Raw genomic sequence first — 23,577 nt, 5'->3', positions numbered from 1 at the left:
AGAGGGATAAAGTAAAATGTAAAAGTACCTCCTTCTTTTCATTGTGTATATAGGTTATTAAAGGTGTTTATTCTAATTTCTACAGGGTGTTCCTTTATGAAGGAGACATGGCTGACCTCCCAGCTAAGGTGCCTTTACACTAATGCATACAGCACGGGCAGCAAACCAGAGGAGCTGGTTCCCACTGCTCTGCTAGAAAATTAGGAACAAATTGCCATCACTGCAACATGGTGAGAGGAATGAAGGATTTAGTTAATAAGCCCATCTGAGAAACTGCCCTCTGGGACAAGGGAGCAGAACCAAGCCAGCAGATCTTGGAGGAAATTATACCAATCCTTTGGTCTAAGAGGAAAGGAGAATGGCATGGCTGAATCATGACCTGCTGGTAAAAATAAGAGGCAAGAACGAAATGGAAAGATAGTGAAAGAAGGGACAGGTGGCCTGGGAAGAGTATAGTGATGCTGCTCAGCTGTGTAAGGACTGGTCAGGAAGGCCAAGGTGCAGCTGGAACTGAACTTGGCAAGGGATGAAAAGAATAATAGGGAGAGCAGGAATGTCAGCTAGAAAATGAAGGTTAAAGAAAGCATACTGACAAATAAAGAAAACAAACTAGAGTGGTGAACGGGTAACAAACGAGGAGGAATTTGAGCTACTCAACAACTTTTTTGGCTCATTCTTAACTGGCAAGTGTCTCAATTTGAGGACCATAGGAGTATGGTACTGGGAGACAGTATAACTTATCCTGAGTATTCTGACAGGGGCTATGTCATTATATAGGTTTTACAGGGGTTCTCAGAGTTAACAGCTTCAGATTCTGAGAAGAACTGTTGTTGCAACTATCCTGAGCTGCAAATCCTCTTCTTCTTCAAGTAGTGTAACTGCATGGATGTGGTTAGAAGGTATCTTTGAGAAAAAAGTAATTTTTTATGTATTAAGCTAGAAAATGTGATTTTAGTATAAATTAAATTGGCTTTTTCCCATTAGATTTATAATTTTTTTGTTCTGGAATATCATTCACAATGCACCCTCCCAACTACTTATTATGCATTCCAGACACAGGTAAAAATGTATATATCATATTAGGTATATGTCTTCTGTTATATTTAGGGAGCCTTCCTTGAACTGAAGTCCTTGAACTGATGTGTTTGAGTGCCTGATTTGTTTTAAAGATTTATTCCCATTCAGCAAAAAGGCTCCTTAATTAGGTTCTAACCAAATTCACCATAGAAGGGTTAATTGAGGAAAAAAGGAATGTTAATTTCAGTAATTATTCTCTTGCCTGTAACCCTAACATTGGAACAAATGCATTATTTGTAAAATGAATTCACACGGCAAAGCATCAAATGAGAATGATAGTCACTAGAGAACATAATTAAACTTCATATGTAAAGCTTACAGTGTTAGCTTGCTAAGTGAAAGTGAGGAAACAGCAATGAAGGAATTTGCCTTTACTATGGTAAGTAAAATCCTAAAAATAAATTGGAAAAGCTGTTATATATACAGGAATTAACAATACGAGATGAAGCTCAAAAACTAGCTGATAAATTTTCATTTGTTTTACCCATAAATAGCTACAGATCTCTTTGAAGTGTGTGCAAGTAATTATTTGTTAGAGTATGTTCTATTATAGCCAGCTGTAATAGATTTAATATTGGTAGTGGAAGGGAATGAGAAGACAAAAAAGGAAATATCCTTGTCTGATTGGATTGGGGAATGAGATGATAGCAGGAGGGAGGAAAATTCAGTCCTCAGACATGTCCTAGAGAATCCATCTATCAGTGAATGAGATGCTGATCACAGGTCTAACCTGAAAGATAAATTACACATGGCCCTTTGGAGGGCTTGTTTTTCATGTCTTCAGAGAAACTCTTACTGTTTAACCAGACCTGCAAATTTTCCTGCTAATTAAACTGATTTCATCTGTTGCTGGATGAAAGTATCCATTTGTGGATGCTTTCCATTTTCAAAGATCCAATTGTGTTTCTCATAAGAATCCCGCAGATAAAGTTGAAACAGATGCATTTGGAGGCTGTTTCCACAGGGAAGAGAACAGAACATGCACTGTGTGCCAGCAACTCACTCCTGTGGAAGCCTGAGCTGTTGCCCACTCATGTTTCTATCAGCTCCAGCAAACATATTGTCACAGGCTCCACCAAGCTGGCTGCACACTGTGTACTTTGGTTTGATGTATTTAGCGTCACTTTGGAATACAGAGCAATTTATCCAGAAAAATCAGCACGTTACAATGATAAAAAAACTTGGGGCAGCATCTGTATCTTTCCTTCAAGTCCACATATTAGCTCACTTGCCAGGATGTTTGGACCCTTCTTAGATCAAAACCATCATCTTATATATTTTGTTTCTTTTTCCTTCTCCTTTAAGCAGCTAAAACCAAAGAAACTGACATTACAGATCCTGTGCGAGACTAGTGCCTTTCAAAAATTTCAGTACTTATTGTAATCTTATTTTTAAAATATTTAAGACTTTCCACATGTTTTTAAAGCCTCACTCATCACTTTGCTTTTCTTTGTTGTAACTGTAGCAGGCTGAATACAAAATCACTTGCATTTTAATGAAAAGAGAGTCTAAGTTATCCCAGAATTCTACAGGTGAGTTGAAAACCTGGCCTCAAACTTTCTGCAGTGCAGTCAGAATGCTTTCAGAGTAACAAAAATGACAGTAGAAATGTCTGTACATGGATTTTAAATAACACTTTTCATAGACAGATCTCACATTTCTTGTGAAACTTCATCTTTACTATGATATCATTTTACAAATAAATAACTGAAGGCATAGAGAGATGGAGTGAATTTTGGAAAGAGCAGAGGGGAGACTACTGAATCAACATTTACAGGTGTATATGTTTAATTATCACCTCTAACTCTTTGTACACCCATTGGAAAAAAAAGTCATTCACCTGGATGAAACCTAATTTTGATTTAGCTGTATAATAGGTTGATTCTTGGTAACTATGATAATGCTGAGGGAACAACAATAGAGCATAAAGGATAAACCTCTTCCAAATTATTGTGCTATGGTCACAGCTTACACAGAGGAAATTTGACTCAACCACTCCACAGTGACTTTGAAGCACTCTGCAAGAGAAAAGTCCATGACTAAAAATAAATATTTTTATATGTACTTGACATAAATGTAACCTTCCTTATAGTCACCAGCCACTGAACTTTAGATAAAAAGTTTCAAACTGGGCAAATATGTGGAAAGGATACTAGAAGGAGCTAAAGCAGAAGCCTCATCAAATATATGAAGGAAGTAAAAATTTGCTTTTTTAATAGGATGTAATAGCTATAAAAATATTTTAGATTGTGACTTTATTTTTTTTTTATTTTCTTTTTTTTTTTTTTTAATCAGTCTAAAGAAAAATATTCTTTCTCCTGTATTTTCTCAAAGTAGACTGAGCTCTTCTGGAAAAGGATGGTGGATGGTTAAATGTAACCAGGAATCTAGCAGCAATTCTTTAACAAAAAATGCCTGCTCCAAGTAAAGGAACTTGAAACTTTAATCATGACATTCCCTTGCAGTTTTGCTCAATCAGAAAAGACCACAAAGGAATTTTGTAGTCATCCAATCAAGTCTTTTCACTATCACAAGATAGGGGACATCCAGATAAATTGATGAATTTAAGTTACTTTGACAGAGCTATTTTATATAGTCCATAATAAATTAATTACATTAAATTTTTTCAAAATTTTATAGAGACCTGGATCAGTCATGCCAGTATTGTCCCCAGCATTAATGTTAGAATGACAGATTTTCTTATTTATTCTTTTTTAATCCTATCATGGCATCATGTAGCTGGGTGCTTTTTCTTCTAGTGCTCTCAGACTCATTAAAAATCAACATTAAATATTAGAAGAGTTTATGGCCTGAACCAGATGAGACAAAAATATTTCTTTCTAACATGTTGTTTAAGGTCCTTTTTAAGTATTGATAGAGTGGTACCTCACAATCATCCTAAACATCAAGGATGTGGCTCAGTCATCTGGCTTTGTTCCAAGTATAGAATAGAAATCTGTATTGAATAGTCTTTTTTATATCACTGCTAACAAGTAAATATTTTCAATTTGGACCAGAAGATACTTTGTGTTCTCAATACATTTTCAGAAACTTTCTTGTCCTCACCTCTGATGACTACAGATTTTTTTTTTTGCCCTTTTTACTTTCTCCATCACTTCTTTTCCAATTTCTACACTTGTGATTTATAGTATTTACCATCCATTTTTCCTTTCTCTCCTTTATTATAAATTTAAGACAGAGAGAATTGACTTTCCTTCTAAATGAGATTAGCTGTTTATAACCTATTTGATCTTTTTCTGTTCTGGGATTTGGGTTCTTAAACCATCTGCCAAGTGCTCTTTGAAATTTCTTTGTTCTCTCTTACATCTTTCTGTTTGATTTTTCTCCTCCCAGCCCATTTTACAAGCTCATTCACCTCTATGAAACTAAGTTCCTAAAATAAGTTTATGTTATACTTTGTTATTTATACAGATACATGCAAATATTTTATTTGCTTTTGTTATACATAATTTTTTTATTTCCCATATGTCTGTGTTGATCATCATAATGCTAATATAGACATATAGATTAAAGATTATAGATTAAAAATAAGATATAGATTAAAGATCAGCTTCAATGCATATATTATTTTTAGAGACCTATAATATGGATGATGGGTATTTTTGCTATTCTTGTCATAAGGGAGGCCCACAGAGGGAGTACATTCAGATGGAAGATCTGTTAATTTTAATTTCTTCATGCATGGGATTGGAGTAGCAGTTTATGTTCCAGTTTCAGGTTTATTTGCAGAAAAATATGAACTTTAGTTGGGGATTTTGGGGGGGTTTGGGGATGTTGGTTTTGTTTGGTTTTTTTTTTTCAGGGAGAATAATTCAAGAGCCTGGTTTAGCCTCTGTTTATCAGAGACAGTCTTCTGAGAACACACCCCATTATATTGTACTGCTATTTAAAAAGGTTGTTTTCATTATATGTTATACTTTATTTAATTATTTCTCAAATTTGGCTGCACATTGTTATTGTGTGTTCTCTCATTTGATGTTAATCTCCTTCCTTCCATCTACTTGATTTATCCATCTCTCTTCCCAGTTAAACAGAATTTCCTTCTGAAATGACAAGAGCAATAAGGTGCTTCTTAAACAAATTCAGTGTGTCATAGAAAAAGATGACCAAACCGTGAAGAGTAAATGCCCTAATTTTCCAGTTTATCAAGGCAAAGATATTTTGGTCCTATCTAGCTCCCTTTTTATTACCATGTGTTTAAAATATTATTTATTTGCAATTTGTGATTTGTATTTTGTCCCCTTGAACTTACTGGTGTGCTATGTGTCACTGAGCTGAAACTTGACCCACTTTAATTGTGATGACATAATTTAAAATTTTTGACAGTATTCTAGAAACTGCTCCCTGAAAAGAGAGTAGAAATGAGCATGGTGTACTTTTATAAGAGTAATCCTGTACTACTTTTTTTACCCACTTATATGTTCTGGAGTTATGGGAGGTATGGCCCTGCACAGGACGCCCCAAGACCCACAGCGTGTGCCTGAGAGCATTGTCCAAACATTCTTGAACTCTCTTGGTGCTCTGACCGCTTGCCTGGGGAGATTATGTTCCTTACTAAACTGCATTGGTTTGCCCCCAAACATGGTATTACTTTACCCTGTAGTTGGTCAATTAATTATGATTTGTTATTCACACAATCTGGGCTGAGACGAGAGATCCGGGGCAGGTTCAGAACACAAGCCACACTTTGTTTTTCTTCTGCCAGAAATGATTTAGTACCCTGTTGAATACCACAGATCCTAATTGGAAAGTGTAAACGCACATCAATGGAATGTGGCTTTTCAACACAAGTATTTAGGTGTCTCTTTTGAAGGAAGCAGTACTTGGAATCCATCAACATGCTAAGAGCTGAAAACAAGCCAAGAAATGCTAACTATAAGCATAAAGCATGTCACAAAGTTCCAGGGGGTGTCTGTCAATTCCTGTATACTTACACACTTGTAAAAAGACTAGAATTTCTGCTATGCAGAACATTTTAATATCTGGGATTTCTTTATTTTTTAGTCTTAGTGGGAGAATAAAATTTGGAAAACTCATATAAAGAATGAAATTATCAAGTGTTTTGATGTTAATGCATCTAAACAGCAATGCAACATAATGTCTCAAAGTTGCAGTTTTCATAATTTCTGTATCTCAAGAATGATAAACAAAAGGTGTGATTATGTTATAATTAATATTATGAAAGTATTATTGCATTCCTTAAAAGAAATTTTGAAATCTATTTTTCTAAAGTAACACTGCTGAAGCAAAGTATGTCAATCTTTATGAGCCATTTCAAATTGTTTGAAACTAAATGGTGCAAACCTTCTGTATGAAATATAGTTTGATCTTATCACATTCCTGAGTAACTATTCTACTCTAAAAACATTTCCTTAAAAATTAGAGTTTAGGTTTTTTTGATTTGGTTTGGTTTAGTTTGGTTTAATTTTGATTTGGTTTATTTTCAAGAAATATATATTTTTTACTGTCCCATCACCTGCATTAGTACATTTGTTTGGTATTCACATGCGTGTCACCTATATTTCTCTATTTATTCTCTTGAAATTTAATCTGAGAGGATGCTTAAAGAGCCCTCATCTTTTAAATTGCTTCTGATAAAGCCTAATTATTATAAAATTGTAAAAAATATGAAATGATAATCAGTCTGGGTTACCTCTTTTATTTTTCCCTTAGAGACACAATAAAATATGTTAATTAATGCATTTAACTTAGTAAGGATGATAAATGACCAATCTCACCCTTTTTACTGCTGTCTTGGTGATGCACAGATACATTTCTATTTTGCTTTAAAATATTTGTTCCTGCTAGGAATGCCCCTTAAAGATGTACAAGGCACATTGTAACATTCCTTGAACACAAACCTAGCTGATAAGCATCACTTAGAGGTCCACAGGAATAAATTGTACAGCTACATTCTTGCATATTAATTACTGCTTGGAAGGTACAGGCATTTAAAAATGAGCAGAACTAGAATAGATACAAAGTCTAGACAGATGTTTATAGTGCCAGATATACTTTGTGTATGTCAACGGGATTAAAAGTATTATCATTTTTTCAGGTGATGGAAAGTTATCAGCAAGTTCAAAAGTTAAGCAGAAGCCAAGATAAATGTAATTTTTCTGTGAACATTTAACATTTGGCTGTGACAGCTAATTGATGTATTTCCAAAAAGCTGATTATGGCACAGGACTGCCTCAGGTAAGATATGAACAGACGTGGCATATCCTGCAGGACAGGTTCCTTAATCTGTTTGAATAATACTTTATTCTAAAAGTCATTCCAAAAGTATGATTTCAAGTACTTGTGAGCACGCAGTCACCAAAGCCAATCATAGCATCTGGTAGTGCTTTGCCTCTCTCACCTCACTATTTGTAGATACCGTAGACCCTGACCTTAAAATGACACCAGGTATTCCAGATCTACTGATTTAACACAAAAACCCCAACCAACTGTGCAAAATATGTGGCCTATACACAGTATTATGCAGTATTATGTAATATTTGCCAGTGCTCTGAAGCTGGCACAGGAAATTGAATGTAGATCTGTGGTCAGTCTTGCCCAGCTCTTGCTAGCTCATCCTGAACACCTTTCACATGAATGGTAACATTTTGCATAGAAGCAGATAGAAATTATTCTGCTTATTCTGCTTCTTCTGTCTTTATATCTGGCATTTAAAAAATGGAAAAATTCTGTATCCTTGAAAACATACAGAGATGTTTAAAGCAACAACAGCCAACATAATTTATCTTATTTATTAAATAACATAGGCATGATTTAAGTCTGGCTGCTCTAAAGGTTAAGAGGGAATAATAATCTAAACATAAATATTTAGGTTCTACATGCCTAGCTCATTTAAATAAAACATATTTTATGTTCTGTGTGTATTAGCATTTCAGAACTCAGAACAAAAGATGAATCTGTTTATTCTGAAAACTCTTTTTATGCACTATGATAAAGAAGTCTGACCTGGTCAAAACCATTAAAAAAAATTAAATTGAATGGAATGTTTCAGGAAGGCCTTTATTTCAATTTTTTGTTTTTCATTTCAGTTGTCATTGCCATGTTAAAACAGTCATAACAGAATGTTTTAATTAATTTAGTTTTGGGATCTTTGTATTCTAAACAGGAGCAAAGTTTGAAGCAATGGGAAATTATTTGAACCAGAGATTCTAAGTTTCCACCAGGTTAACTGCACCTTTAGTTTAAATACAATTGAAGAAGAATGTATTCCTTCGTGCACTGAGTGAGGATTTATTGTACAAAATTACAATCTAAAATGATGGTTTGAGGGGTAATTTTGTATTTTTCTGTGGTTTGGCATCATCATTTTGGTTTTGTTATAAATGTAATCCTTACAATTCCTTATTTTAATAAGCCATCCCTTACACTGTATCAACCATTCCTTCTGCTAGGAAAATTACTTTGAAAACTTTAGTAATTAAAAATACAGCATCTGAGAAGAACAGAAAGAACAATAACACAGGCATTAATGAAAAGCACTTCCTCTAACTGACATTCTGGTTATTGCTATGTCTTAAATGCCAAAACCAGATAGTACACTTTTGTAATTCCTTATATAATGAAATGCTTAAGAAAAATTCTACAGTCATTGGACCATCATTAACAACTATGAAATTAGGTGTCCCATGGGTTTTTTTCCAATTTAAAGAGGGTTAAATTGCTAATTTACATGCTAATTAGCATTCATTCTAAAGAACACCAAATGTAATTCCATAGCATCTAGCATTTAACAATTTAACTTATCAAGACATTAAATTTAAAAGAAGCTCTGCATTATTTGCAAGATTTTTTGAGGGCTAATGATGAAAGGAATTTCATTATTCTAAGTAACATCCAATTTAAAAAGGATGAATACTGCCAATTTATTTACTTTATCACTCAGTAATAAGAAAGCAGCAGAGCATTGTCAGGACAGCAGGTTTAACAGTTCTTTAAAGCTCACTGATCTGCTCAGACTGGTAAGTTTAAAATAAAGAATTGTTTCTGGTGACATTTCTTTGGAATGTGTTGCCTCGAGTCATTCTTAATCACCAGAGTGTGCTCAGTGGTATTTGATAATGCTGCTTCTGCTGCTCTGGAGGTACTCTGGTACATGCACTTGCTCTGGTGTGCAGTTGAAGCATTTCTGTGTAGCAGACCTATAAATACAAGCCTCCCCTCATACTATTTAAGAAAATATTGCATGATATTATAAAGAAAGCATCAATTTTAAGAAAATGTCAAACTGGGAAAATAAATGTTCTTAGTTCAGTGAAACCACAGAATTATCATGTTGTTTATGTCCTGCTTTTGTGAATATGTTGTACACTACTCCTTCACTTAAATGCTGATGTCATCCTGTTTTGCTTTATGTTACCCTTATTTGCATTAGTTTCTGTTATGTGACACAACCTGATTGTCTGTTCCTCTGAACTGCTACTTCAGCATTTCAAAATTGCTGGATTGCAGGTGCTCAGAAGCACAGCAGCTGTGATGCAAACATGGTTTTGGAAAGGCAGGATTTCTCTTTGTCTAAACAGCAGAAAAAAGCATTCAGGACAAGGAAATTTTGGTCTTATATTATCTAGCCACTGCTAGATATATATCACTATATTTTATCACTATATATATATATATATAATCACTATAAAAGATGAAAATGTATATGAAAACAGTATTATGCATTCCATTCTTTGCTCTTTTTCCCATTTTTTATGTTGTGTAAGTCTTTTGTATTATTTTCAATGCAACACTGTGTGCCAATACAATATCTATGGTACTCTCTTTAACAGAATTAATGAAATGTGGCCTATTCACTCAATTCCTCATCTCTAAGTGTAATTATTTAGACATTGGTGGTGCTAAGTGGCTGACACTGAGAGTTTCCTGCTGTGCTTTATCGTGGCATTTCTCCTCATTTACTGATTATTTCTCATGGTCCTTCTTATCTTTTAGCCCTTCTCTCTTGACTTCTAATTTCTGAGTGACACTTGCATGTCTTGCTGTTCTAGCAGTTTCTGTCCACACCTATTTCCATAACTGCTTCCCAAACCCACTTGTTCTTCTGTTTCCCTCTCATTTCACATCATCAGTTCTTTTGCAGGTAGCAGTTGCATCCTTTGCACAAAAGGGATTAAATTCTAAAGTACAGAGGTGTATCACCATCTCTGGATGTATTTAAAAAAAGACTGGACATGGCAATTGGTGCTACAGTGTAGTTGAGGTGTTAGGGCGTAGGTTGGACTCTGTGATCTTAGAGGTCTCTTCCAACCTCATTATTCTGTGATTCTGTGAGTCTGTGATTCTGCGATACAGTCCATCTTCAGTATTGAGTCATGGATGTTTCCTCACTGAAGACAACCTGCAACCTCAGATTAAAGATTTCATTAAAGGGCAGGTCCATAAAAGCATCTCTTTAGGGTGCCCCAACAGTATTGATTCTGAAGCCTTCTCACTTCTTTATTCTTGACTTTGCAAATACTGTGTATTTTTACTGTGAATTTGCTAGAGCTTGTGATCCATAAACAAAATTTCAGCCCTATTACCAAGAGCAAACTTGTTCTTAAAACACAAAATGCTTACAATTATAAGTACACAATCAGTTCTGTATCTAACAATCCAGTACCATTGGGGTAATCTAGTTTGTAAGCAAAACTAGTTTAGATACAAGAATAATGGATGGAAGGGGTTAATTCACATGAAAAAATCTGAAAGAGTGAGAAAAACTTTTAAATTTAATTATGGAAAAGGCAGTGTGAGAAAGGCATAACTATTCAGGAAGAAACTATCAAAAACTTGCTCTTCAGGAAGAGTTACAGTCAGAGTGGCAGTAATTTTTGGAAGTATGAACAAGAATATACACTGAAAAATCAGTGTATGATGAACAGCTAAGAAAGTGTGAAGCTGTAACAGAAATTAGAGAACATAATAAATGGCATAGGAATAAGTAGCAACAAGAAAATCTCTAGTTTCACAATGAGCAAGAAAAAAGTGTCTTTAAGGCAAAAAGACACTGAAATGATAGGATAGACTACAGAAATTATTCTTTGCTTTTAACTTTGGTCTTCATATAAAAGGAAACTAGACTAGACTAGAAACGACAAGAGTATGCTGTTTCCAAGGGAAGAGAAAGATATGCTTAAAAGGATAGAGCAGAGAAAATTGTTATTTTTATTGCAGATTAATGAATAAATAAAACAAAAGTTGAGAATTCCACAGCATCCATACCCCCAAATTCAAGAGGAAAAAAAAATGTTGCAAAAAAGCACAAGTGTCTGGCAAATGTTATACTGGAAGAGGTGATAATTCTAAATAATTGTATAGCAGAGATAGTTAAAATATAAACTGGTAATTGATTTGTCTAAAGTTAGAAATAAGCAGGCATTTCACTGAAATTAAAGAATATTTTGTAGAAAAAAATCTTTGAAACTGTTGACTGCATTGAACCATAATGTCAATATTCTGATTTAATTTCATCTCTAACACCCCTCTCTTGTAAAACATATGGACTTCCTTCGTTTCATGCATTTAAATAATTTATTTTTTGAGGGGGCTGGTTATAGGGCTGCCCCTTTGTCTCCGGTTGCCAAGTAAATTGTATTCTATTTGCCGTCTGTATGATAGTTGTTGTCTGTTAAGTGGACAGTTTTCCTTATCTCTTCCACAAACTCTCCTCCCTCCAGGGGGAACATCTGCTGATAAGAGGCTGTTGAATGTCACTGCTTGACTGACAGGAACTGTAGCCCCCCATTGTGAGATGCTCAGCCCAGAGGGAGGAGCAGAGCATTCCTACCCAGCTATAATCTGGAGTTTCTGGAGCACCAGCACAGCTTCTCCACTCGATTTCCCAGAGGAAAGCCGCTGCCTCTTCTTCCACTGGATCTTCAGAGGAAGACTACACCTTTCTACATAGTTGTTGTCTGTTAAGTGGACAGTTTTCCTTATCTCTTCCACAAACTCTCCTCCCTCCAGGGGGAACATCTGCTGATAAGAGGCTGTTGAATGTCACTGCTTGACTGACAGGAACTGTAGCCCCCCATTGTGAGATGCTCAGCCCAGAGGGAGGAGCAGAGCATTCCTACCCAGATATAAGCTGGAGTTTCTGGAGCACCAGCACAGCTTCTCCACTCGATTTCCCAGAGGAAAGCCGCTGCCTCTTCTTCCACTGGATCTTCAGAGGAAGACTACACCTTTCTACAGGATCCCTGCTCCAGGAGAACCACACCTGACACTCCGGGACGGCAGCCACAATTCCAATTGGACTGCTACCAACACCCTGACCAACAGGGTGTCAGGTTGTGTTCTCACTCTGACAGTGCTGTTTTGGTTTAGTGCATTGTTTATTTTCTTTCCTAATAAAGAACTGTCATTCATGCTCCCATATTTTTGCCTGAGAGCCCCTTAATTTAAAATTCATAGCAATTTGGAGCGAGGGAGTTTACATTTTCCGTTTCAGGGGAGGCTTCTGCCTTCCTTAGCAGACACCTGTCTTTCAAAACCAAGACACTCTTAGAAAGTTAAGAGTTTTCAGGACAGGACCTAATTTTAAGCTCCCTAAATTGCAAACATATAGTAATTTGTGTATGTGATAGTTGCTTTGGAGCATAGACATTCATTGGTGGTTAAAGGGGACTAACTACGACATATACAGAATTCTTGCATCACTTCAAGTCTGCTTATAAACCAGCTGTGTGAGGGAATCTAACACCATATTACTGTTTCTCTTGTTTGGCTTCTTTTCTTTAATCTTATAGGGATGTGAGGAATGTGAAAGTTTTGTTACAAGTATGCATGTATTTTTTGACAAGCATCAAACCAAGGTGAATTTTTTGTGAGTTACAGGAGCAGAAACCTGGTGACAGCACCACTTGCTAACTGAAAAAGAAATTACAAGGTCTTTTACCACTCAGGTTGTTTCCTGAGGAGGCCACAGAGTACAGACCCCCTGTGCAAAACATGGCCCAAAAAGTCAGGGCCAGTGTCCTGCTTATAGAGGGTCATCTCTTTAAAGGCCAGTGTCCTGATGCAGAGGTACAGGAGCAGGGACTGCAGGGAAGGACCTTGTCTCTGTCCTCATGGGAGGACCAGAGGAACAGTGAGTCCACCTATTTTCCAAGGGAAAAAAGCAGAGACTACACAAGCACACATAGTAGGGGATCTTCATGCTGGTGTAGTCCTGTCTGAGATTAGTGTGTTCTTACAGCTGAATATGCATTCCTTTGTCCACAAGAAGGTTTCTTAACATGTTTGTCTAATTTCCCAGATCCTAAGGTGAAATTCCTCAGATATTGCCAAACCAGTTATTTTTCCTCCAAATGAAAATTGTTTGGGTAATACAGGTTTACCTTGGCACCAAAAGACATGACTTACTTTTCCTCCAATAAACATAGAGATGCTGGAAAAAACACCCTCAAGATGAACTAACAAGATCTCAGCACTTACACTCATTCCTGGAGCTTTCTCTGTGTTAACTTATCAGTGCATTTTCTGGGTGGTAGCAGCAATGCTAGCTAAAATGTAAGCATATTTGCTAGCTTTGAAGTTTAACAGGAGCTAAATCTCTGCCTGAATTAGAGTTTAAATCCACAAGCACCATAAAGGCTTAACAGTAAGTGCCAACAGCTGTACACACTAAATCAGTCTCTCATGCCAAAAATATAACCAAATGCTAGTGTGCATGGATGTAAATACTGAAATGCAGGTATGTGCATGTAAACTAGAGTAGACTGAAAACTTCTGTTTGCTTACTTAGTACTGTCTGCTTCGAGGACACTAAAATTTATGTTGTGGGGTGCTTTTTATAGGTTTTTGTTAATTTGTGTATTTTTTGACACAGGAGAGAATGTGATGCATTTAACTGTATGGTTAAATTTTGACAACAAAACTAAAGGCTTGCTTTGTCATCAGAAACCCCAAGATGGCAATACAGTCTTGTTTTTCTTTACTGCTTATATCTATTATTATTATTATTATTATCATCACAATTATTATATTGCAGTACATGGAACAGATTTGTGATTTTCTCATTTGCTGACATCTAAAAGCCTTGCTCATTGCGAAGGATTATTTATACAAAAAATTAAAAGCTCCAACTACTTTGATGTTAACTGAATGAATGAATACTGTGCATGACCTGGAGCTATTAAAAGATTCCATTTAATAATGTCAACCAAATAGACATCTCTGCTGAAATTTGGCTTCATTTTAAAGATGCACACAACATAGTTAAAAAGAACTTTGCCTATACATTATTTTCAGCTTAACCTACTCCCACATATATTACCTTTTCAGGTGGCAGCCTATCTTGGTTCTCTACATCCTGATCACTTTTAAATGAATTCTCACCAGGACCCTTGTGCTTTTCAGTGTTCACACAGCTCTGGCAGAGCCCAGGTACCCCGTTCTGATGCAGTTAACTTTTGCTGCAGAGATACAGCGAGCAAGCGAGAGCGAGCGTCCTTCACCTTGATGCTTGAGGAGAGAAACTGCAGATTTATCAAATAGGCTACTCCCTGTGACTGCTACCCCTGACTTCACAAAGTCTTAGGAAAAAAACACAAAAGTAAAAAGCTGTGATTTCAAGTGGGTTAGCTGATGTGGTGGGCCAATGAGAGATGTATACCCAGGGCTTTATGATGATGAAAGATTAGGTTCTCCCAGGAAAGTCACTCCCACTCCTGCCCCAGCCTTATTAAATATCAGATTTAACAGCACAGGGCTCAGGTAAAGCTGGATGGGAGTGCAAACTTCAAATCAGACAGATTTTCTGTGCTCACTTTATCCATCAGTGCACTGGAAGAAATGAATTTTCAATTGCAGGTATTATCAATGAAAAATTCTTGTAGTGTGTTAGGAAATATGTTGAGACTAATGCTGACAAGACAACCAAAGGAATAAGAATTGCTTTATAGTGGGAAAATGTTACTAATGTTACTCAAAAATAGACAGATAACATTAGAACTCTCCAGGGTCATTATAGTGTTAGAAGATAATGAAGATATAGGCATTGATCTTTGATCGTCCGTCAAAATTTTATGCTTGTATATGTACATATACACCATATTTTTATGCCTATAAATTTGAAGGTGTGTAGCAAGCAGAGAGAGAGACAAAGCATGTCTGAGTATACTGCTTTAGAATAATCTAACACAGAAAGACAGCAGAAAGAACATTTATGCAAACAAGGCCAGACTGCCATCACAACATTTTGCAGCCTCTGAGGACAGGGAGGGCAATGGCTGGTATGCCAGCTGCTGGGTCCAGGATTCAGCACTTCCTGCTATAACAACTGGTTGAAATAATCTGTAAGAAAATGGATCTTAAAATTAATTTTATGAAACCATAATATTTGGAGATTAAAGCCACAATTCTCTGAATAAAATCTGTTTCCTCTGGAAGACAAACAAAAGACTTATGATTAAGCACTCAGTGCAATATCCTTTTTTCTATCTTCTCTAAACCTCATTTCCACTTTAATACAAATTGTGAAGTAGTAGCATTAAAATGGGAAATCACGTGGGACGACTATACTGTATTGTTACTGAGATGCAAGGAGTGCCTGATTTTAATTTACTCTCTATTAGAAGAATGATGTTTGGAACATATCCATGCAGATTACTAAAGCTACCCTCGAATTACTGCTGGAAAACAGAAAACACCTTCAGAGGAAGAAGCTCTTGAGGTGGATAATGTCTCTCCCAGAATAAATATTTTGAAACGAAGCTAACTAACCCCACAGGAAACCAGGAAACCATAAATTAACTTTTTTTTTTTTTTTTTTTTTTTTTTTTAAGATTACGCTGATAAAAGCATGAAGAGAGGCTTTTCTGTGACTGACTATAAAAGTCAGAGTAAACACCTACACTATTCCTAGAGGCAAACTAATTATTTTCCCAGACTTGGCTGGCCAGGTAAGAAGCGAGAGGGGAGAAGACACTGAATTACCCTGTCACATCAGGAGGGTAGCTAGCTAATCCTGCACTAACTGAGCTTCTGAACTACATCTGAAAGGGCAGGATGAGGTGAGCTTGCACTGCCAGTTGATATTCTGTATGTGTCGTGCGTTTCTGTGCAGACTCCTGGTTTCCAGCACTATATGTCTGGCAGCTTTTAAAGCAGTAAATTTATCTGAAAATTAAGAAGAGCTTTTTTGCTTAAACAAGCCCTTTTATAACAGAAACTTGCCAAAACCTTCCCTGCCCAACAACCAAGTCATAGTTGGTGTGTGAAGCAGGCTGTTTGATTTAGCATAAACTGCTTTTAGCAGGGGGAGTGTGTAAAGAGGAAAGAGCACAAATTACTCCATTTGAGTTCAGATGCATTTCTGAGGACTTAAAAAAACAGCTGAAGGGTGAAAAAATCTTCTGTGCAGCAAATGGGGATTTATAGAGATTAGAGTCACAGGTTTAAGATCTAGAAAAGCATTTGTTTTGTATTATTCTAAAAATGTATGGATTAATTAATGAAATGGTGATGAGGGGAATTGCTTTTGATTTATACATAAATGCATAACTCTGGTTTGGGACTGATGGGACAAAAGAGCCCCATTATTACCCATGGATAGCTGCCTGGGGTGCTTGAATTCAGCAGGATGGTTCAGCATTTGATGTGTGGGCAGACCTTAGGCAGTTTTTTAATGAAGTGCTGTGATAGATGCGCACAGAAAACTCCAGGGTGATTTACATCCTCTGTGATACTGCAGAAGACAATAAGATTGCTTTCAGGGAGAGCAAGGAGTTTTGCCTTTAGCATTGCTCATTTTATTCAACATTATTATTTCTAATACTCTGTTCAGAAATACCTGCAACTTCTAATGGTTTCACATATTTTTGAGGTAGCTCCTGACCCTCATGAACCCACAAGTGTGATCACACAGAGGACACTAATTCCCTGGCAACTTGGATGCACGCAATATGTGAGCACTTAAATGCAAGCACTAGCAGAAATACAGGAGAAAAAGATCCATCTGTGAATCTAGTAACATGTCCTTAGCATGCCAGGTCAGCAGATGTGATCTCTAGCTTCAGAAGTTCAGAAACATTCACTCCTGGACTTCACAAACAATTTTATTTAAATTCTAAAGTGTAAATATGAATTAATTGCATTTTCCTTTCATATTGCCAATTGAAATATGGATTTTGCTAAAATTGGAGGAAAATTGGGATGCATGAAATAAAGTTAATAGGCACATATGGGTAAAATATACCTACTACATAAAAATGTGATAAAATTAATACAAAAAAGTGATAAAAAATTAGTATTTATTATCTTTTTCTAGGAATCCAACATCTCATAAAGGATTATTTTATGTCGTTGTGTATGCAAGGCAAAATGTATTTCGTCTGAGAAAGATTATGAGACATAAATTTTAAATCCAGAAACAGATGTTTAAAAAAAAAACAAGTTGTCAGAATTCTTTTCTTCCCTTGAAACAGCACAACCAGCTTGAAAAAACATGGTCATAGGCCTTCTGATAAAAGCATGAAGAATAGAGGTTTTCCATGTCTGGGAGTGTCAAAAGAGGGACCTGGTCATTTGAGGAAGTGGTCTTTCCCCCTGCCTGCAGTTTTTAAGTAATACCACATTTAAATATATCAAATTAAGTCCAGACATCAGTATTTAGCATGAATCTAAAGCTACAGTGGAAGGTCTTTCAGTCAGAATAGCTTAAAAAAAATTGTGATATAAGTGAATATTTTCCATTTTATTTTAATGGAAAGTAGCATGTTAAAGTTGAAAACATCAAATGATGAATTGTCTTCTACTTGGGTGAATTTAGAAACCTCCCACTATCAAAGAGGAGGGAAGAGAGACTGTCATGACATGCAAGACATCAGGTTTACCTGCTTGTGAGCGTGGTCATAAGAATTGATGTGGTTGTCAAATTCCTGGTGTTTGTGGTACTGCTTGTCACACAGTTCACAGTAGAAGTTAGCTTTCACATCCTCCAGGGCCTTAGCTGCAGCTTTCTCCTTCTCAGCGTAGTCCTGCAAAGGCAGAAGCAAAGGGAGGCTCTTCACCTGAGAGCCTGAACTCCTGTTCAGCAGCTCTTTTCATCAGGTGCATTGCAAGCCCTGCACAGCTGGAACGCCAGACTCCATCCCAAACATGCTAAGCAGGTTTTGATCCTAAGTGGGATTCAATAAAAGGGTTGTGTATCTTGGGGAATTGTTCTTACTACTCATTGTAAGTTCTGCCGTAAGGAGAGAGGAACGGGGTGCAGAGGATCCATCAGGATACTGCCTAGCCCCTGGGCAGGAAAGCTGAGCAGTGAAGAACAAGTAAGCTCCCAGTGTCAGCCTGTTAACTCAGCCCCAGATTGCCCCAACATCTATTCTTTCAGGTACTATTGCTCACAAGAAATAAACTGGTTTAATCTGATGTTATGGCAGATTTTCTTTTGTGTTCTGCTTTCTGACTTCTATGAAATATTCACTGGGGCCAGGCAGCGGATTTCTATGGCTGGCTGAGATATCCCTGAAGCAGAGCCACCTCTGCAAGAGCCTTTTCTGTTCTTCCCTGTCCTTCCCAACGTCTGCATGAAGGGACACACCATCCAGCCTGACCAAAGTGAAAGTAACTCTCGCCTGCCTGACGCAGGCCACAACCACTAGGAGAGCACTACCTAATGTCCAGGCTCATGCAAGCAAACACAGCTGCAAACAGGGAAAACACAATTAGTTCCTACATAGTTCCCTTCCATATCTCCCCAGTGACACAAGTGAGTGCTGTGGAGAGTCAAGGACTTCAATTCAACACACAATATTAGGTAAAAAGACAAAATTTCATACATAGGAGCTAAAAGTTATTGCACTCAAATTAATGCACTTAAATAAAGGCTCTGATATGCAAAATTGGCAGCAGCGTTTGTCAATCTTATTTCTTTTAAAAGTCCTTCATTATACTGTTGTTGTTATTTTTATGATACTTCCTCAAACATTTTGCATTAAAATGCAAACTTCTGATATGGAAAACAAGAACAAAAAAAAGTTGGTAGAAGCTATTCATTTTGTATTCATATTGACAAGCTGATATTTCTTGAGTGTATGTAATATATTGCCAGGGATTGCAGTAATTCATCATTTGCTCTACCGTTTTACTCTCCTAAAGAAATGAGCACTTTCTGCTGCCAGGCTTTCCATGCTCTGCCGTCAGTGTTGTCTGCTGTCCACATGCCTTCACCACTCTTCGCGTGACAAACTCAGAGTGCATGAATGCCAGGACATGCTGCACATCTGGGACAGCCTGCTCTTAGCACATCACACTGCCCAGCACAGCTCCAGGGAGCAGAGCAGGCTGGAGGCTGGTGTTTGGGTATGGCAGATTAATATGAATGCACATTTTGAGCCCTTCAGAGAGGGAGGGACTTTCTTAAAGAGTGACACCATTCACATCTGAGACTTGGCCAAGCAACTGATGCTGGCTGTTAGTGTGACTCACTGAACTTTGCACAGCTCTGTGCTGTGAGCCCTTCTGTTTTGCCTCTTTTTCTCTTTACGCCATCAGATTGGTGTGAGTAGGTCTTTTTTACACCATAGTTTTAGAGGTTACCTTTGCTGTTGAGATTAACTTCATCTAAACTTGGCTGTCTAGAAGTTAGGTGTATGGGTAAGACGGAATCCTAAGCTTCTTCTGTAAGAAAGAGAATCCTCTTTCTTCTGTAAGAAAGAGAAAAATGCTAGACACTGCCAAATGGTTATTAATCCCATCTATTTCAAAAACCCATTTTAGGATGAGATTAAATTCTCCAGAGGTTCTATCTCTCTCCGACCACTGCAAGGCTCTAAATTACTAACCTGGCCTACATCCTTAATTCTTGGACTGCTGAACTCAAAGATAATAAATTCTATATTGTATTTCTTTAGATTCAATTCTAAATCTCCCCATGAAACTTACATGAACTGACCTAATTAAGACAGGAGGTCAAAGGGGAACGCTGTGCCCAGAATTTTGATTTTACATCTTACTGATGATACCAATGTCATACCAGTTCCTCCCAGAGGAGAAACTTGCAAATAAATCTCTTTCCTGCAAGCATATAGCTCAGGTGGGTCAATATACTATAGTACACTAAGAAAAAAACTAACCTGAGCTAACATTTCTCCACTTGAGAAGCTGCTCAATTATGGTAGTTAATCCTTGATTGTATCAGGGAGAAATATACTCACAATCAAATAGTTAAATAGCTTTCATTAGTTATTTAAATTTACAGAGCCCATTAAAAAGTGATACTTTTCAGCTTATGCTTCAAGCCCATTGTTTTGCTAGCATTAATTATTCACCAGGCCTTTGATATAATTAAAATGCATAAATTAGAATGTGGATGCAATAGTATTAATTATGCAGAGATGTCTTCCCTGAAAAATCAAGTGTTGGAGGTAACATATTTTTATTCTAAACTGGTAAAAATGTAAGTTTTGCACTCGCTGGAAGCCAGCCAAAGCATAATTGTTTTGAGGGAGGGGTTGTGGGTTGGGGTTTTTTGGTGTTTTTTTGGTTGATGTGGGTTTGTTGTTGTTGTTTTGGGTTTTTTTTGGTTTTTTTTTCTTCATCTGAACTGTCAATTAAATGTTTACAGCCTGCTCCATCTTTCCTTCTGCTGAAGGAGAAGCTTAACTGCTTGGGGTGAACGCACCACATCACTGTCTGTAAAGCACAGCTGAAACTGCTGCTCATGAGCATTCCAAACTGCCAACTTTATCTTTCTCAGCAGAAATTAATACAGTTCCCTGCACATAAAGATGTTTTAAAATAGCAACAAGGCAGCTCCCAGGTGCATCCTAAGATAATCACAACTACCTCCATTGCCTTATTGCTTAATTATGCTTGTCTACCATGGCAGAAGATACAACTTCCTCCTTGCTTGTCGATCAGATGCAGGGAAATTGAATGCCACATCACATACTTTAGAAAGGTCATGGATTTTTTCTTTCTCTACAAAGACAAAAGAACTTCTAGCACTACTGTAAATTGTTCATAGTCAAATGGATTTTCACATTCAGACTTCTAATATCATCTCACTAGGATTGTACAGACTGATGGTAAATTCTGGCTTGGTAAATGTGATCACGTGAAAGAAAATCTATGGAACTGCACCTGTAGAAGAAATACATGATCATTAAGGCCTGATCACACAAATGCAGACACAGGCAGGCAGCAAAGATGCACCAACACATTTTGAACTCTGAATCTTCAATGGTAAGGAATATATGTGTCACAGTCTCATAACTTTATTCTGGATCATACCCTCCTTAGTAATGGCACACAGCCTGGGTAGACATGTGTGTACTTATAAGACAATATAAGTTAGCAGCTCTGTCTTTGAGTCATGGACAGCAGTGGTGCAAGCTCATGTCAGGGGTGATGCCATCCTTGTAGGTGAGAACTCCTAGAAATGATGGATTAACCAGCTTCTGTGGTGCTGGATGCAGAGAGAGAAGTGGATAAGGACAAACAAGTGCAGAATATGTCTCTAAATGCATTTTTTCTAGAAGCCTGCAAAATGGTTCCATATTATAGATTTTAATTGCATTTACATAAATTTTACCCACAGAGGCACATAACTGTAGTAATTGTTTATATATTGGATTAATTAAAAAAAATACTTCATTTGCATGTTAGGCTAGAAGTGCTTTCACTTAGCACCTACTTTTGCACTATGCTTTGTATTGTGAAAATGCAATTAATGCTAGCTGACATTTCATTTTCTAATATGGGGAAAATCAATGAAAAATCCCATGTAACTGAGTTTTCTTGAATGTTGCCACTGACATCTAGTCAATTAGAAATAATTTATAAAATCTAGAGTCTGTAATAGATATTTAATAGACTGCATGGCTGTTAAAGGATGCTGATCTAGACAAAACAATACCACATTTCTTGTCTCAGTACCTGATAGTAAATATATCTGCTATGTTCAAATTGACTAAGGTGAAAAGTAGGTCACTTGATAACAATAAATCTTGAGGAGGCAATTTGCTGCAAACCCATGGATTTCTATAAATATAGTGGAGTAAATGTGTGGTGCTTGTAATAGCATATGAGAAAAATATAGCATCATTAGCCCACTTTTGATTACCTATTTCTACATTGGAATGCAAAATTAGTGACAGAGCAGCTAACTCACATTAATGCAGAGCTCAGTAAGTGACAGACTTCTTCCTCTTTGGGGACATAAGCAATCAGTTTGGTAACTTAAATATAATTTTGTGAACCAGATTAGATGTGAATGCAAGTTTTAAATACTTCTGCAACTACAGAGGTGCCTCTTGGGGGTTCTCAGGCTAGAGGTTAAAGGAGAAATAGGATGCATATAAGCACATGAATTAGTTAGAGATTAGAGACTACATCTAAGACTTTTAAACATATTTTCATTAGTGATTTAGATGACAAAATTAATTGTGACTATCTATGAAATCTATGAATGATAGTAATTAATAGCATAGGGCATATAAATGCTTTAGGGATCAGGATCAAGATTCAAAATTACTGTAATAATCTTCAGATATGATCTTAAATCATCAAGATAAAATTCAGTAAGATGTTTGTCAAAAGCTGCACTTTGGAGGAGGAAATCACATTCATCAATACTAGATTAGGAATTGCTGCACAAAAAAATGCAAAGGCAAGAAAAAAGGTCTAAGAGTTAGAGTGGAAAAGAAACCAAATGAAAGTCAAGGCAAATCACATTCTGACATGTTAATAGTGATGTTATAAGTAAGATGCTGAGGGTAATTATTCCGCTTGACTCAGTATTGGTGAAATGTCAGCTGTAAAATACTATTTGGTACATCTACACTAGCAAATAACTTGGCTTCTGGAATCTGACCCTCTATTATTCCCACTCCATGTGTAATAGTTAATTTCCAGGCTTTTTGATTTCAGAGTTCCCTTTGAGATGAAAACTATTGCAGTTCCAGAGTAACATTTGGTGCAGGGACCACACTCTACAGGCAGCAAGGATGAGAAACCAAAAACCTCTCCATGCCCTCTATAGCCTCATGAAAACCCAAAAGATTTTGTCAAAGAAAGCAACATTTGCATGCATCACGTCACAAAACAACCATCCCAGCAGTGTTTTAACTTAGCCCTTACACTTCATTATACGGACTGAAATAAAACCCCAATATAATAATTACACCTAACAGTACCAGACAGAGGAGACTTCTGGCAAAATGGACATATGGTCAGTTTGTCCTGGGGTGTCTGTACTTTTTTGGGGAAGAACAAAATGTAGATGCAGCCTTTGAGACAGTTTGTTTCCCACAATTTGAGAAAGACATAGATATACTTGAGAGACCTTCAAGCAGAAGTGTAGGGATCAGGAGTTTAGAAGTAAATTACATGCCTAAATTAGGCAAACTAGATCTAATCTGCAATTCATATTTTCATTGGATCATAAGTGTGACCACTTGTAAATAACATTTTTGAGAGAAATATATAGAACTACCTAGGCTGGTAAAAAACATCTCTGGGTGGTCA

General features: G+C 36.7%; 1 protein-coding gene across 1 annotated transcript in view; it reads right to left on the bottom strand.

Moving 5' to 3' along the window:
- ZNF804B (zinc finger protein 804B) overlaps positions 1–23,577 on the bottom strand; it is a 219,705-nt gene that overhangs the window by 10,438 nt on the left and 185,690 nt on the right. Inside the window, exon 2 of the mRNA XM_041466195.1 lies at positions 17,940–18,083. Coding sequence (XP_041322129.1) covers positions 17,940–18,083 — 144 coding nt within the window. The remainder of the gene's footprint in view (positions 1–17,939; positions 18,084–23,577) is intronic.

The sequence above is a fragment of the Pyrgilauda ruficollis genome, unplaced genomic scaffold (genome assembly GCF_017590135.1).
Source record: "Pyrgilauda ruficollis isolate IOZ18807 unplaced genomic scaffold, ASM1759013v1 scaffold2, whole genome shotgun sequence".
Classification (NCBI taxonomy): Eukaryota; Metazoa; Chordata; class Aves; order Passeriformes; family Passeridae; genus Pyrgilauda; species Pyrgilauda ruficollis.
The sequence above is the reverse complement of the archived record's forward strand: the minus strand, read 5'-3'. Positions and strand labels throughout refer to the sequence as shown.